Source organism: Chiloscyllium plagiosum, unplaced genomic scaffold, assembly GCF_037043375.1.
Source record: "Chiloscyllium plagiosum isolate Xiang-an unplaced genomic scaffold, Cpla_swu_hap1 HiC_scaffold_16, whole genome shotgun sequence".
In the NCBI taxonomy this organism is placed as follows: Eukaryota; Metazoa; Chordata; class Chondrichthyes; order Orectolobiformes; family Hemiscylliidae; genus Chiloscyllium; species Chiloscyllium plagiosum.
Window position 1 is genome coordinate 73,427,980 of NW_028270154.1, and position 17,867 is coordinate 73,445,846.

The window sequence follows — 17,867 nt, forward strand, 5'->3', positions numbered from 1 at the left end:
TGGGGGATATTGAAGATGCACCCTGTGTAAATTTTGCAAGACAATTTGGGGCCAGATGAACCCTATGAAGAATCTTTAACTGTATAGCATTGGTCCTATAACATATCGAAATCTTCCTCACATTGTCACAAATGTCCTCCCAAGTTTCCAAAGTGATCTTCATCCCTAACTCTCTGTCCCATGATCTCCCACAATCGCTCAATGTCACCTCAGGAACCTCCCCCCAACAAATGGGAGAGAGTACTCACTGAAAGAGTGCCCTTAGCCTGAGGCACCCTCTTTTCCGTATCAGATCTATAGCACTCAGTCAGAGGCATAGTCTCTTTTCGGATAAAATCTCTGATTTGAAAAAAATCGGAAGCGGTCCCTACTCGATAATCCATACTTACGAGTTATTAGATCAAATGACATTAACGTTTCATCTTCAACAGGTCACCCAAACAAGAAACTCTTCTATCCACCCAGGATTTAAATCTGGCAAACCAACTATGAGAGTATGGAAAGATGTTTTAGATGTTTTACTCTCCATCTGTCTCATTGCCCTCCACGTATTAATATCTATTGGATTGCAGCAATGTTCCGCAACTATCATTATTTTGTCCAGAACCAACAGTGTAATAAGAGGACACTTTGTCTGTGAGGCCGCAATGTCCAACCATATCAATACCAAGTCCTCACAGGCCCAATCACTCTCAAAAGATAAAAGGGAGCTCAATTGATATCTGCTGACATCCGGGAGATCCACTCCTCCCAACCCCTGGGGCATTTGCAATTTTTTATGCTTGATAATTAGGCTGCTTATGGCATGAAATAAAAGAACTAAACCAACCATTTAATTTCCAAAACGTTTCTCTAGGAAAAAGCAAGGGAAGCGTCGCAAAGGGTATAATTAGCGAGGAAGAACATTCATTTTAATAAGAGCAACTCAATCGAACCATGATATTGGAAGGGCCCCTCATCTTTCAAGGTCTTGACAAACAAATGAACAAAATTAACCTTGAATAACTGATCAAAACTAGGGGTAACAGAGACGTCCAAATAAAGAAAGCCTTCCTATGCCTACTTAAAGTGGAACCCTCCTTCAACATCCGATATTCCCCTAAGACATAGCCTCCGATTTTGAAAAATTGATCTTGTAACCTGAGAAAAAGCCGAATGAATTAATACAATGTATCAAATAGGGCACTGAAACTGCCAAGTTCAAAAGAAAAATGAGAACATCATCATGATCCTATCTTTGGGGCAGCTATATTTGGGTTCCCACAAATGGCCTGTGCCAGCAGTTCAATCACCAATGTGAAGAGCAAAAGTGAGAGGGGACAACCTTGCTGACTGCCCCTACCATTGTTAAAATTATCAGCCCTTATACCATTAGTGAGGACTGCCGCCAGAGGATCACTGTAAAGGACCCTTACCCATCTAGTAAACACCCAGGCCAAACCTCTCCAGGGTATAAAAAAGATACGGCCATTCCAACCAGTCAAATGCCTTCTCCATGTCCAAGAAAACCATCAACCCTTGAACTGACCATTGTTGGCACACTTGAATGTTAAGCAGTCTCCTAACATTATTAGAAGATCTGCGACCCTTTATAAAGCCTGTCTGATCCTCCTTAACAATAGAGGGCAACAACCTTTCCAACCTCAATGCCAGGGTCTTCGATAAAATTTTAAAATCAGAGTTTAAAAGCGAGATGGGTCTGTCAGAAGCACAGTGCTCCAGGGCCTTCCCTTTTTTGAGGATAAGAGAAATATTAGCCTCGCTCAAGGATGGTGGGAGGCAATCCCGACTATATGAATAGTTATACATGTCTAGCATCGGTCCTGATAGTATGTTTACAAATTCTTTATAAAACTCACTGGGCACTGGGCAAGCCATCAGGGCCAGGCACCTTTCCATTTTGAAGTTGTCTCACTACCTCCTGTATCTTTTGGGCTGTTAACAGAGCACTAAGGAGAGACGCCTGTTCAGCAGACATACCAGGAAGATCCATATTCCTAAAAAATGACTCCATCTTATCCCATCTGTCGTCACAGCTTTCAGACTGGCAAAGATCAGAGCCAAACCTGTGTTCCAGTCTCTGGGGTGGGGCTTGAAACCAAAACATTTAGACTGGGGTACAAGGCTGCTATGAACTGAGTTTATGTTGTCTGTTTTGTTTGTTCATTTTGTTGTTGCTTTCAATTTCTTCAATGATTTGAGGAATGATTTCCTCAATTTCGATTCATACAAACTACCTAAGAGAATTGAAGTGTTTGGCACCATTATTCTGTGTTCCAGGTGCAAAATAGACATTTTGTACTGTTGTTTGGTAAAATGAGTCTCATTCCTTCATCACCTGGATGTGAGCCATTTCTTTATTTTCATGATGCTGGCGGAGATCTTCAGCAATTTTCTCAAGCTGTTCACTCCCTTCCTAAAAGCATTGACAGTGCCTGAGATACATATCAACTGAGCATTCTCCATTTCCTTATAAAAGTATGGTTGGACCATTCGCACATTGCCTTGTGCTTATTTACTTGCACGGGCACATGATATGGCAAGCTTTGATTTTAAACTCCTCATCCTTGTTTCCATATCACCCCAATGGCCTTACCTTTTCTATGTCTGATGTCTCCCGTAAGCCTGTAACCCTCCAAGATATCTGCACCTTTACAAATCTCTGAATTTAAGCACTGCACCATTGGCAGCACTGCCTTCAGTTGTAGAAGTCCCAAGCACTGGAATACCTTCCCTTCAGGTTTTTGCCTAACTCGCTTTCCTCCTTTGAGACACTCCATAAAATTTAACTCCTTTTAGATATCTGCCTTAATATTTCCTCACAAGGATGAGTGTCAGGGTCCTTCAAAGGCATGTATTGGAATGTCTTATTATATTAAAAGTGTTACATAAATGTAAGTTCTTGTTGTAATCCAGCTATTCTTCACACGTGCATAAACCTACTTGACTGGAGATCCAGCAAAAAAGTCTTATTAAGCACAAAATTCCAAAATTCTAGCCAGGACCACTGAACAATGAACAGTAAATACTGCTCGCTACTGCCCCCCTCCCTCACCTTGTCAATCCCAGGCCCTCATTTTACGCTGGCCAGTCTGAAACTGCTCTAAATTCATAGAAATATTAGAACCCCTTCAGTGTGGAAGCAGGCCATTCAGCCCATCAAGTCGACAACAATCCTCTGAAGAGCACCCCACCCACACTCACCATATCCCTGTAACCCTCATTTCCCATGCCTAATATACCTAGCCTGTGCATCGCCAGGCCAAAATAGCATGGCCAGTCCACCTAATGTGCACATCTTTGGACTGTGAGAGGAAACCCACACAGACAGGGGGAGAATGTGCAAATTCCACACAGACATCACCTGAGGTTAAAATCAAATCTAGGTCTCTGGCACTGTGAGGTAGCAGTGCTAATCACTGAGTCATCACGCTGCCCTATGTGGAATGATTGTCACTCAACTGAAAAGACAAAGAAATTTGAGAATGTTTCTCAATTTATGACAGAACTGAAAACAACACAGTTGTAACACTCTCTGGTTTTCTGATGCTGCAACAACACTGGTTTTGTCTGTCCCCATCTCTTATATTATTTTTACTCGTACAGCTTTCATTATATAGTTGACACAGAGTCACAGAATTGTTAGGGCACACAAGGAGGCCTATTGTGGCTGCACAGGTTCTTCAAATGAGCATCATTACCTAGTGCAACCTTTGCCTTTGCCCCCTACTCTTACATAATATTTCTGTCCAAATAAATATCCAGTGCCTTCTTGAATGTCGTAAGAGAGGGCAACAGTGTCTCAATACTGAGATGAATCATCAGTTTTCTTTATAGATGTTTCATTATTTTCACAACTTAGCTCTGAACTGGTCTAATTCATGAACCATGCCATGGTAAAGTGAGAATGAAAGTTTTATCTCCAGGACACATGATGCTTTTCCAAGGAGCATCAGAGGCATTGGAGTTCGTGAGACTCAAATCCACTCATTATCTACAAACAACTGTGGAACTGAGAACTTGATAAAAAGCCACCAAAATGACAGTTTGGTAAATGGCAACTGTCTTGAATTTCCCTAGTTTAGATGTTCTCCTTCTAGGATCAACCAAATAAAGTCAAAACATTTGCATTTATCGAGCGCCTTCCATAGAATCAGGCCATTCCCAAAATACTTTTCACCCAATGGAGTGCATTGAGGTGTACATACACTGTTGTAATGCTGGCAATACATTAGCCAGTTTGTGTGCAGCAAGTACGCACAAACAATGTGATTATGATGAGCTCATCTGTTTTTTATTGATGTTCATTTAAGAATGATTATTGACCAGGGCATGAGGAAAACTCCCCCACAGTCTTCAAAATAATCAGACAATCATAAACTGTTATCGGATAGAAGGAGCTCATATGATCTTTCAAAGGAGCTTTTAAATTAGCACCACTCACCACTGCCATAACCCAAAAAGTTAGACCCCCTTCAAGTGTGTTCTTGAGTAAAAAAGGCAGTTTCATAATGACAGGGGTGCAGTGGGTGCAGGTACAGCAGGCAGGTCGGTAATCTGGGAGGTGTAACAGACTGGGCTGATAAATAACAAGTAACATTTGTCCCACACAATTGCCAGATAATGACCCTTTCCAACAAGAGATAAGCGAGCCATCTGTAATGAGTAAAATTGTAATGGGAGCTGGTATATTGGTTGGGTATGTAATGAGAAGGGCATCATGGGCAGGGGTATAGCAAGCATAGGTGTAATGTGAGGGGTGTAACCTGTATGGTGTAATGGAAGGAAGTGTAACATGCAGGGGTATAATGGAATGGGGTATAATGGGGGAAGCATGATGAGACAGAGTGTAACTGGAAGGGGTATAATGGGAGGGTGTGTAGTAGGCAGAAGTGTAGTTGGAGGGAGTGTAATTGACAGGGGTGTAATGGGAGGGAGTATAACAAGCCAGGGTGTAATAGGAGGTGATGTAATGGGTGTGGGTGAAGTGAAATAAAGTGTAATTGGCAGGTCAGTATGATTTAGGCAGGGCTGTAATGGAAAGGAGAGTAATAAGTGTGGACGTATAACTGGATGTATAACTGACCACTAATTTTCTTTCACCTGTTTTGGATCATTATAAATGTTGTATTGCAGACTCAGTTGTCGATTGTCTTTATCAACAGATGATGCTGCAGTTTAATTATTCTAATTTATTTTGTGTTTAGGCATCAGAATCAAATAATTCATGAATCTACAGGTAAGATTGCAAAGTGAAGAACTTGATATTTGCAGACAGATATTCTTTCCTGAAAGTAGATGTTATTGTAACAATACACCTAATGTGAAGGTACATGATCAGCCTTGGTTCTGGCTGAGCTTCCTAATTTGAACAGTTAGAACTATTTACATTTGACAAAAGCAGTTTTCAATTTCTTTGCTCAGTTCAGAATTTATTTACAGTCTGTGAACTACATTTGAAGTGAAGTCACCTGTTGTACTTCGGGAAAGACACAGCAAGCTCCCACAAGCAGTAAAGTGATAAAGGCCAGATAACCTGTGCTTTATTTTAATTTTAGCTGATTGTTGCAGATGTATGTATATTAACTCTGAGCCAAGTCTGACAACTCTGTCAACTCCTGAGTTATAACAGCATCCTTACTAATGATGTCACAGCATTCAACCCAATCTCCTCCCAAACCAAGCACTGAGTGACACCAAGAGTTAACTGGTACTTCTCTTTTCCCTCCCATTACCTCCACTGACAGTCTGGACAAAAATATGGAACTTTACCGAACTAGAACATTTCTCTGTTGACTCAACTCACCACTTCCTGTGTCAGGGTTTTGAAGCTGTCCTTTCTCTTCCTGTTCCACCAACAGATTGACTGTTTGTGAAGTACCTGGCAGCCTTTCAAGCAACTTTCCCAATTACATTCGAGGGTGTAAATCTTTGGTCTTCGCTACTCCAAAAAGCTGTAGGTGCCCAGCCTTTGGGTAGATTCAGGACAGATTGATAGATATCTGATCATCAAGATAATTAATGGATATTAAATATGGGAAGAAAGTACAGTTCTTGTAAACGTTCACACATTTTCTTGTCAAATTACAGAGCAGGCCTGAGAATTCATTTAGCTTACGCCTCTTATTTCTTGTGTTTTCGTGAACCCTCCCTAGCTGCAGACCAGAGTAAACAAGGATGAAAGTCAACCACAGCAATGTGAGGAAATGAGCACTAGTGAATCAGCAGCCTCTTTTACAGCTTGCATACTGACTTTAAAAGTCTAAGAGAGAGGCCTTTGGTGAAACATCTGTATTCTGGAATTTGCCCTGAATGCAATTTGGTCATAGAGTCACAAGGAAATTGGATAAATACTGAAAATTCAAAGAATAAAAGACCATAGGGAAAGAGCAGGGAAGTGTGACCAAGTGTTTAATTGTTTCAAATCGGTGACATGATGGGCTGAATGGCCTCCTCCTGTCTTCTTTGATTAAAATCTTTTTTAAAGATATGAACTGAATGATGTTGTGGAATCCCTTGAAACTGGGTGGTTTTGCAGCTGTGATAAATCTAGTTTAACAAGCAAATATCACAGAGGAATGGGTTTCAACTTCCTCCTCTATGATCAGATTGCTACCGTTCAGCACTGGCAGACAGTACAACTGGACTAAAACCCATTTTTCCTTTAAGGAGTTACAGCTGTACAAAACTCTCGTGTGGCCGCACTTGTATTGCGTACAGTTATGATCACCGCATTATAGGAACGACATGGAAGAATTGGAAAGGGTACAGAGGAGATTTACCCCAGGGTGTTGCCTGGTATGGAGGGAAGGTCTTACGAGGAAAGGCTCAGGGACTTGAGGCTGTTTCATTAGAGAGTAGAAGGTTAAGAGGTCACTTAATAGAGGCATACAAGATGATCAGAGGATCACATAGAGTGGACAGTGAGAGCCTTTTTCCTCGGATGGTGAAGGCTAGCATGAGGAGACATGGCTTTAAATTGAGGAGTGATAGGTATAGGACAGATATCAGAGGTAGGTTCTTTACTCAGAGACTAGTAAGAGCGTGGAATGCCCTGTCTGCAACAGTAATAGACTTGCCAACTTTAAGGGCATTTAAATGGTCATTGGATAAATATATGGTTGATAATGGAATAGTGTATGTTAGATGGACTTCAGCTTGGTTTCACAGGTCGGTGCAAAATCAAGGGCCAAAGGGACTGTACTGCACTGTAATGTTCTATGTTCTATGTAGTGTGGTGCAAAAGTAGACTTGGGGCAGAAGTTAATATGACCTGGAACACTGTCCCAACAAATAGCAGCAGTGGGGTATTGTTGGTTCACTGAAAATGAAATTGAGACAATTTTCCAATTTGTGACACTTCACCAGATGGTCTGGCTATGTGCCACTGACCTTGAAATGTTTCTATAAACAGTTGTTTCATTGTCTTTTCTCCGTATTTTCAAGTTTTTGGCCATCAATTCTCGTGTGTCCTTATTTATCTCAGCATCTTGATATTGATTCTGTGTTGCACATCAGAATAGTTTATCATGTTAAAAGTGCTAAGCAAGTTATTGTTTTTGGAGGGGCAGTTAGAAGGAATATCACCACGGGTTGTAGGCTTGGAGCAGCAAAGTTATTTCAGAGTCTCAGTGGTGTAAACTTCAGAATAAACAGTTTGTCCATCTATTTCATGTATATTGGTGCACTTGGCCAGAGATATTAGGACAGGAAATGGGATTTAAAATTCCACACTTGTTCATTGTCCCTCTGTTATTACAGATGACAGACCCATTGATGACATAGGATGGGACTCAGATGAATTTGTAAGTAATTTCATTTGTCTTTTCTGACTATTGTGTTTCTGAAAAGAGTGAATGAAATATCAGCATTTATGCTTTAGTAAAAGGTTGACAGTAAAACAAAATGTTATGTAATTCAGACAGAAGATGATGATGATTATGAGGACCCAGACCAACAGCAAGACTCTGGAGATGATGGTGGAGATTATGAATCACCAACTGAAGATGGTGAAGGGCATAATAGTGACAATGATTATGAACCACCTCCTTCAAATGATGAAGAAGCTCATCAGATCAAGATATGTGCAGCAAAACCAATCTCCAATGATTCAGACTATGCAGGTAACTTCACAAAATCAATTGACAAAGTGGTGTTTAGTGGGAACTGCTTCTAACAAATAGAAGGTGCTACGATCCCAGTTAATGGCAAGACTGGACAAGTCAGGTTCCAGAGTGATATCTGATGAGATAGATCATAAGTTTAATTTTTCCAGTTGGTTGTTGTGGTTAGTCACTAAAACATAGGATATAAATGTTCTTTAATACAATAACAGAAATTCATAACACAAAATAATAAAAACAAAACAAAGCAAGTTAAATCATGTGAAAGACAATTTAGAAAGGTATTAACACCAACAACAACGCAGAGTTTCAACCTGTTCCACAGTGATAACCATTAGATGTTATGAATCTATGAGATACACAAATCTCAGAGAAATATCACTCCAATTTCAATTTGTTATTTTCTCCCTTAATTGACTCTGTTTAGTTTTCCTTCTGGGACTGCTAGAACAGTTTTACGACTCTTTGCCGTCCTGCTTTGTAGACAGCTGATATAAACCTCTTTTCGATTTGAAAATTTCTACCTTATCTCTCATAGCTTGGGAGACATCATAAACAAAAAGCCTTCTGCTAGACTGAACTCTCTTCAAACTCTCTTCAAACCCTTAATTTGTCCCAGTCATTGTCAAGGCAAACGTGTCAGTCAAGGCAAAGCTTCAATTTTCTAACAGAAAACAAGGCTTATAGCAGTCTCACAAGGGAATTGCCTCTTGTTCAATTATGAATTTAATTGTGGCTTTTGAAAGCTCTTCATCTAATTCTTATATTAGCTTTCCTTATTCACCTGCAGAGATGAAATACTTTAATGCCTGATTTTATGTGATTTAAATATGTTCAGTGATTTACCCAGTATGCGAATGTGAACTCTGTATCTGCTCCATGTATGTATTTTAGATTAGATTACTTACAGTGTGGAAACAGGCCCTTCGGCCCAATAAGTCCACCCAGACCCATTCCCCTACATTTACCCCTGCCCCTAACACTACGGGCAATTTAGCATGGTCACTTCACCTAACCTGCACATTTTTGGACTGTGGGAGGAAACCGGAGCACCTGGAGGAAACCCACGCAGACATGGGGAGAATGTGCAAACTCCACACAGTCTGTCGCCTGAGGCGATTTGCAAGTCAGATGGGGTCAATAGAGAACTAAAGTAGACTAATAATGATGGGAGATGAACAAAGCTGCGTACCAGTATCTTGTTCGTGAAGGATACAAGGTGTCATGTCAATCAGGAGAGCACTGAAATAATCAAGTCTTATGGGAACTGAAACACCTCTGCCTCAAGCACAAGGTATACAAGCCCACTAACATTTCACCCCTTGCTACCAGAAATGTGAAATCTGGTTTGTAGGTGTAATGGACAACGAGGGGGGAAGCCAACCAGGAGCATGTCAGAATAGTCAAGACTAGAGGTAGCAAGTGAGGATTTCAGTAGTAGATAAACATGTTTAACTCCATCTATTAGAAATAACTTAGCTGTGAAACATGTCTCACTTTTCTTTCAGATAAACGGTCAACAATAAAATCTGCAAATCATCCACCCATTCCCCCTCAGCGCCCTGGATCAGTGCCAATTACACCAGCTGGAAATAGGGGCAATATGGTAAGTGACCATTGACAAAAGGATTGGCCATTTTTAGTCCGTTTCTTCAGGAGATTTATGCAGTGACTGCACAGTCTGATTAATCGAACCACAGTGAATGAGACATCTAGTTAGAGTGGAATGCATTTCTTGATTAAGTATCTTGAACTTATATGAACTTATATGGTAGATATGCAGCAGTGAAATATTATGCCACATTTTGTAAATAAACCAACTATGAGTCAAGATTTATACTTCACCCTCTCAGCTGGCATGTAACACAGGGTAGGAAAACAACCCACCCCATTACATGTATGCAAATTATTACAGAGTGGGCAATTTGGCCCCTCAAGTCTATTCCACCATTCAATACGATTATGGCTGATCTTACTACTTCACACTCCCATCCTTCCCTACAAAGTACATGGTATCTGCTACACCTTAAACATATTTCAGAACTCTGCTTACATCACCTTTTAAGGAATAATGTTCCAAAAACTCTCTGAACCCTTTGTCAAAATAATTTGCCTTCACCTCTGTTTTGAATAGGTGATCCATTTATCTATGGTTCCAGATTCTCCCACAGGGGTAAATATCTTCTCCATTTCCACGCTGTCAAATTTATTCAGAATTTTATATGTTTCAATCTAGTTGCCTTTGCTCTTTTAAACTCCAGCTGTTAGGAGCCTAACCTGACTAACCTTTCCTCATAAGACAGGCTGCCCATTCCAGATATCATTTTAGTAAACCTTCTTTGAACTGATTAGATTACTTACAGTGTGGAAACAGGCCCTTCGGCCCAACAAGTCCACACTGCTCCACCGAAGCGCAACCCACCCATACCCCTACATTTACCCCTTACCTAACACTACGGGTAATTTAGCATGGCCAATTCACCTGACCTGCACGTCTTTGGACTGTGGGAGGAAACCAGAGCACCCGGAGGACACCCACGCAGACACAGGGAGAATGTGCAAACTCCACACAGACAGTCGCCTGAGTCGGGAATTGAACCCGGGTCTCTGGCGCTGTGAGGCAGCAGTGCTAACCACTGTGCCACCGTGCTGCCCAACTGTTTCCAACAATTTACATTCTTCCTTTATTCAGGTGGCCAGTACCATGGATGTGGTCTCATCAATATCCTATATAATAAATTATGATCTTCCTTCTTTTGCATTCAATTCCAAAGCAATAAAAGATAACAGTTTATTAGCTTACCTAAATACTTGCTTTATATGCATATTAACTTTGTGTGATTCATGCACTAGGTTACTCTGATCTCTCTGCATCTCAGAGTCCTGAGTCCTCTAACCTTTTAGATAATATGTTTCTTTTTTATTCCTCCTGCCAAAATCGACAATTTTCCCATCATACAGTCAGAGCCCTTTTAACATCAAATGATTCACAGTGAACATTTACTTCTATCATTGCAATGTTAGAGACAGAAAATGGAAAGTATTTCATTCCTCAGAAGCTGACAAAGCTCAAAAAAATCATCAATCTTACAATCATGAAGTTGGTAAGCAGAATGGTTATGTCTGTGCCATAATAATTTATGTTAAAATCTGTGCAGATAGATGAGGAAGAAGTACTCGATCTCTTTTTTTTACAAGAGACCTACTAATATATTTATTCTTGTCCAGGCAAACATGTTCTCCAATCTGTCTGTCAGTGAAGATTCAGGTCAAGGCAAAGACCGAAGCTTCTCATCACCTGGTTATAGAGGTACTCATATTTTGGATATTTATCAAACTTCATGAATTCAGTTTGTTTTAACTGATCTGAAAAGTAACTGAAGTCATAGAGTCATAGAGATGTACAGCATGGAAACAGACCCTTCGGTCCAACCCGTCCATGCCAAGCAGGTATCCCAACCCAATCTAGTCCCACCTGCCAGCATCTGGCCCATATCCCTCCAAACCCTTCCTATTCATATACCCATCCAAATGCCTCTTAAATGTTGCAATTGTACCAACCTCCACCACATCCTCTGGCAGCTCATTCCATACACGTACCACCCTCTGCGTGAAAACATTGCCCCTTAGGTCTCTTTTATATCTTTCCCCTCTCTCTCTAAACCTATGCCCCCTTGTTCTGGACTCCCCAACCCCAGGGAAAAGACTTTGCTTATTTATCCTATCCATGCCCCTCATAATTTTGTAAACCTCTATAAGGTCACCCCTCAGCCTCCTACGCTCCAAGGAAAACAGCCCCAGCCTGCTCAGCCTCCCCCTGTAGCTCAGATCCTCCAACCCTGGCAACATCCTTGTAAATCTTCTCTGAACCCTTTCAAGTTTCACAACATCCTTCAGATAGAAAGGAGACTAGAATTGCACACAATATTCCAACAGTGGCCTAACCAATGTCCTGTACAGCTGCAACATGACCTCCCAACTCCTGTACTCAATACTCTGACCAATAAAGGAAAGCATACCAAACGCCTTCTTTACTATCCTATCTACCTGCGAGTCCACTTTCAAGGTGCTATGAACCTGCACTCCAAGGTCTCTTTGTTCAGCAACACATCCTAGGACCTTACCATTAAGTGTATAAGTCCTGCTAAGATTTGCTTTCCCAAAATGCAGCACCTCGCATTCATCTGAATTAAACTCCATCTGCCACTTCTCAGCCCATTGGCCCATCTGGTCCAGATCCTGTTGTAATCTGAGGTAACCCTCTTCGCTGTCCACTACACCTCCAATTTTGGTGTCATCTGCAAACTTACTAACTGTACCTCTTATGCTCGCATCCAAATCATTTATGTAAATGTGTTTTATGGATTTTAAGGGCTTGCTGCTCAGTTACAGTATTTTGTTTTAGTATAGTTTGTCTGAAAGCAGCTCAGAAAATAGGCAAAATTTTAAATTGTACCCAGTGCAACTCAAGATTCCATGATCTTTTTCACCAGTTTGTAAAATATCATACTGAAAGCTGACAGTAGCCAGAAAACTGCGCACAGTTTATTGTCAAAGTCAGTTTTTGATAATTATGCTTTTTTGCGAGCTTTCAAGGTGATAGAACTCAGTACGTTGTGTTTGTGTGCCTGTGTGTGCGCGCGTGTGCACGCGCGTGCGCATGTGTGCTATGATGATGAGTCAAATGATGATGCAGATGCTGTCAAGGAGGTCAAATGAGCAATTTTGCTCCCCAATTGTTCTTTGAGGGCACCTGACCAGTGAGCCACCATACCCTGGTGATGAAACCTCAGCCATTCGGCCTATTGAGTCACTGCTAGCTGTCCCACACCTCTGTTCTATCCCCATCAGTTTCAGCCACCACATCAAGTGCCCAATAGTATACTTTATTCATCATCAATGGCCTAACAAGGCTTTTGTGGTGCACTGGTAGTGTCCCTACCTCTGGATAGGGAGTGCTGGGTTCAAATCACTGGTCTAACCTCTGGCATACCATCACTGAACAGGTTAATTAGAAAACATTGAAAAAAAAGTCAATGGCCTTCTCTTCCGGCACTGCAATAGCAGTGACATCCAGGATACTACACCATTTCAAATTAAATTTCTTTTAATCTGCTAAAGTACTCTAATAGAATTGGGAAATAGCTCAATAACTTTTTTTAATTCATTGTAATTGGTTAAAATCAAGTTTGTAATAGGTTCTGTGCAAAATGCTTGTTTTTGTGGAAAACCTGTTCCAGCTTTATTAATGCAACTGTGCCAAGTTATCTTCTTTAAGAATAAGATTTGATAAATAAATTTTTAAGATTGTGTTCTAAAATTCCGTCTAATTGCCTTGGTTGATATTTTGTTTATGTGTCTGAGTTAGGAAGGACATTTCTTCAGAATTTTGTGAATTCTGAGTGTGATTTATTGCCCAGTCATTACATTTTACCCAAAGCACCACCCTTTAAAACTCTTTCAGTTGTTACTCAGAAACCTAAAGGCAGCCAATTTATAATACAACATTAAAGGCTGATTTTTTGGCCCAGGGTAACAGGAGTCAGGCTTGTTTCTGTATCAGGAGCCAATCTCCAGTGGAATCTGACTGGAGAGCTTTATGGAGAGGGAGTCCTTAATTGATACAGAGACCGTTTCCTGTCCAGTTGGAACTGGTGGGGTGGGAATGGAGCTAGTGGAAGAAGAAGTGATAGAGTCATTCAGACACAACAGCCATCACTGAAGCTGCTGTGGTTGTCCTGAAAGAGAGAGAGATTTTCCTATGTCTGCCAAATGGACCATAAATGTCACAGAGGAGCTGGAAGCCTGGCTCCCATGAGGGAGACAAAGGTGGTGCAGAAGGTCAGGGAGGGTGCTACATCATCATTAGGATTAGTGGGAGCACTCTGTTCAATGCCATCACCTACAGCTCAGCTCTTCACTCATCATTGATCCTCTGCCATTGAATCATTTCCTTGCAAAGCCTCACCAACCTTACATCCACGTCCATTCTGGAGGGGCTTATTCAAGAGAGTACAATGAATTTCAGGACGCTATCGGCCAGTCCATGCACCAAATCCAGAAGGGTCACTGGACCCAAAACATTAACTCTGCTTTACCTCTAGACCTGCTGAGATTTTCAAACAATTTCTGTTTTAGTTTCAACTACATCGTTCAGGGTGTTCTGGTGGAGTCTGGACTTCCTGATGAAGGGCTTTTGCCTGAAACGTCGATTCTCCTGCTCCTCAGATGCTGCATGGCCTGCTGTGTTTTTCCAGCACCACACTCTCTATTTTAACAACCCTAAACTATCTTAATTTCCCTCACCAGCAGGGAAAAGAGAAAAATATCTAGATATACAGAGTTGATGCCATATTTCTCAGTCACCTTGATAGAGGCTGGGACAATCTGACCCTTTATTGTTCAGATGCCAAAATAAAATTGAAAATGTTTCTCATTGTTCGAAACCAATCAGTTCAAGACTCATGAAACTGTTGTGTTACGATGACAGTATATTGTTCCTCTCTAGCTGATCCAAAGTCAAGCTTGATCACCTTTAATCCGTTTCAAATATCTGTTTACTCAACTTACTTGTACAACCTTTACTATCTTAACAATATCTAATAACCCCAGTTATGAAATTTTCCAATGTACCATTTTACTCTGAGGTCAACATTTTTGTATTCCTTTGTCAACTTTCTCTTCTGTATTTTCTGCTCCCAAGTGAGAGTGTGAAACCTATCTGAAGAGAAATGTGGGCAGAATTTTTGTCTTCATTCTTTGAGGATCTTCCAGTGAGAGGTATCTACACTAAGTGCACCTTTGGGTTTCAACAGTTGGAAGATCAAGTTATCCATTTCCTTTCAGCTCCTGTTGTCGACAGAAGTAGGAAACCCACTTTAGACCAGTCAGCATCTGGACACAGTGAAAGAGATTCCCCTTCAATGGGTGAGTGTTATGCTAAGATGGAAATGTGTTGCTGGAAAAGCGCAGCAGGTCAGGCAGCATCTAGGGAACAGGAGAATCGACGTTTCGGGCATTAGCCCTTCTTCAGGAGTGTTATGCTAAGACAGTTCTTCTCATTGTTTTAGTTGGTACATGATTCAGCAGCAATGCTCCATACTTTTGCTGAAAAGGCATCAAGTAGCAAGTTAATTTGGGCTGTATTCCCTTTATTACACCACCAGGTGTACCCTCCTCAATTGTCCAACTTATAAATTCTGAATTCCCTCTTAGGTCTCTTTGTCTCAATACCTCTCTCTTGTCTCCTTTAAAATTTCCATAAAACCCATCTCTTTGATCAATCACCTGTTTTAAGATTAATTCCTTATTTTATAATAAATCTGATTGAAAATCTTATATTTTTCTTAAATTTCATTTCATTTCGAACATGTTTTATGCATTTCAATGTGATATCAGACATCTACCTGAACCCACCTACAGGGGGTTGAGGTCACACTGTGCCATGTTAAATCTCATTTAATTTGGTCCAATGTACCTGTGCCAGTTTCGTTGAAACAACTACACAATTTGTCCAAGAGTCTTGCTCTTTCCTATAGTCCTGTGAACTTTTGTCTTCAAGGATATTTACAATTCCCTTTGAAAGGTTAGGATTTAATCTACTTCCATTACACTTCCAGGTTGGTTTCCAGGTAACAACAATACACATTGTAAAAATAAATTCATATTTTAAGTAATTTTCATAAAAGAATGCCCCTGAGCCTCAATGTATTTGTTAATGCAATTGTTAGCCTGTTCAAATTAGGGGGAAAAAGATTATTTTATATCTACATTCCTGGGATGTGAGCACTGTTAGTAGGGCTTGCATTTATTGCCTATCCTGATTCCTCTTGAGGAGTTGCTAATAAACCATTTTCTTGGATCACTGCAGTCCTTGGGACATGGGGCAGTACAATATCATTAAGAAGGGAGTTCCAGAATTTTGACCCATGACACTGAAGGAACAGTAATATATTTTCAAGTCAGGATGGGGTGTGGAATGAAGACGAACTTGCAGGTGGTTCCCATGCACCTATTGCTTTTGTTATTCTAGGAGGTAGAGGATGTGGGTTTGGAAGGTGCTGTCTAGGAAGCCTGAATGCACCCTGAAGATGGTACATATTGCTGCTACTGGGAGTCAGTGATGGGGGGAGTGGATATTTGTGGATGTGATGCTAATTAAGCAGGTTATTTTGGTCCAGAAGATGTCAAGCTACTTGAGTGTTGTTGAAGCTGCACTCATCCAGGCAAGTGGGTAGTATTCTGTTGCACACCTGACTTGTGCCTAGTAGACGATGAACAGACTTTGGGGAGTCTGGAGGTGAATCTCTTGCCGCAGTTTTCCTAACCTCAGACCTGCTCCTGTACCCACAATATTTATATGGAGAGTCCAGGTCAAATTCTGGTCAGTGGTAACCACCAGGATGTTAATGATTATGTTTCAGCAATGGTAAGAACATTGAATATCAAAGGGAGATGTTTAAGTTCTCATTTGCTGAAGATGGTCACTTGCCAAACACTTTCTACATTACAACAGTAGCTACATTTCAAAAACGTTCTCTTAGCTGTTAGCCACTTTGGAATACTTTGTAGTCATGCAAGGCACCATATAAATCTATGTCTCATAAGCCTGTCGTTTTTGTGCACTGTGAATGTTACTTGTCACTTATCAGTCCAAGGACGAAATGCTATCCAGATTTTGCTACGTGTGATCATGAGGCATCACCATCATCTGACACATTGTGAATGAACAAGGTGATTTTATGTTCATGTCGCACAGAGTCAGTTGTCTCCATTCATGAATGTTTTTGATGATCAGCATAAAGGCTGATAAATACTGGGCTACAGTTATCTCTTCACATCACTGGAAGAGGGAAATCAGGCAGGGTATAAATGGATTAAAATGGGTTTTTGTCTGCCGTTTGGTACTGTCAAAACAGATCATACACCTCACAGTAAAGTCTCATTGACTTTATCCCAACAATGTTCCTGATACCCAAACTCAAACAAGAACTCACTTCTCAGGAACTCCCAGAGTACTGTCTATCCGATTAAGTTAAGTTAATTTATGCTGGTTCCACAAACATAATGTTAACTAGTTGTCTTATTTTAATGGTGCTTATTGACCAGGATACAAATGAGAATGTCCCGCCCTGTTGCAAAATAGTGACCTAGGAATTTGCTAATGCCCATTTAAGAAAGCATTGATTTGCATCATTTCAGGGTATCATTTGTTAAATGGGACATCAAGTGAATACCACAGGTGAAATGTCTGCCGTGTTCAAATGAAGCAACCAATTTGATATTATATCAGAGCCAGTTTTTATGTATATGAGTGACTGCCGGGCACTGAGTTGAAACTACTCAGATATATCTACAAGAACGAGACTTTCATCCTGTAAGTGAAGATTTTAACCAAAGTTTCCATTTCAAAAAAACATTGTGCTGTCTCACTACACTGCCCTGTGTCTCTGTTTTAAAAGCAATCTGCCTACTATTCAAGCCATATGTAAGTAATGAAGGAAATGTGGTCTGACAGGAACATAAACCACAAATCTGTGAAGCAAACACATTATTGGTAATCACTTGCCTACTAATATGATTGTCCACCCAGGAAATTCTGTGTCATTGGTCATAGGTTCTGTGGTTCATTGTATGACTCATGAGCCCAATCCTAGAGCTGCCTTGGACACAACAGGGCTGTTTGGCATGGCTAATCCACCTCACCTAACCTGCACACCTTTGGACTGTGGGAGAAAACCAGAG

General features: G+C 40.7%; 1 protein-coding gene across 1 annotated transcript in view; it reads left to right on the plus strand.

The window, feature by feature from the left end:
• lcp2a (lymphocyte cytosolic protein 2a) overlaps positions 1 to 17,867 on the plus strand; it is a 157,570-nt gene that overhangs the window by 83,587 nt on the left and 56,116 nt on the right. The window contains exons 5-10 of the mRNA XM_043703923.2: positions 5,208 to 5,239; positions 7,762 to 7,805; positions 7,922 to 8,123; positions 9,632 to 9,729; positions 11,352 to 11,433; positions 14,970 to 15,050. Coding sequence (XP_043559858.1) covers positions 5,208 to 5,239; positions 7,762 to 7,805; positions 7,922 to 8,123; positions 9,632 to 9,729; positions 11,352 to 11,433; positions 14,970 to 15,050 — 539 coding nt within the window. The remainder of the gene's footprint in view (positions 1 to 5,207; positions 5,240 to 7,761; positions 7,806 to 7,921; positions 8,124 to 9,631; positions 9,730 to 11,351; positions 11,434 to 14,969; positions 15,051 to 17,867) is intronic.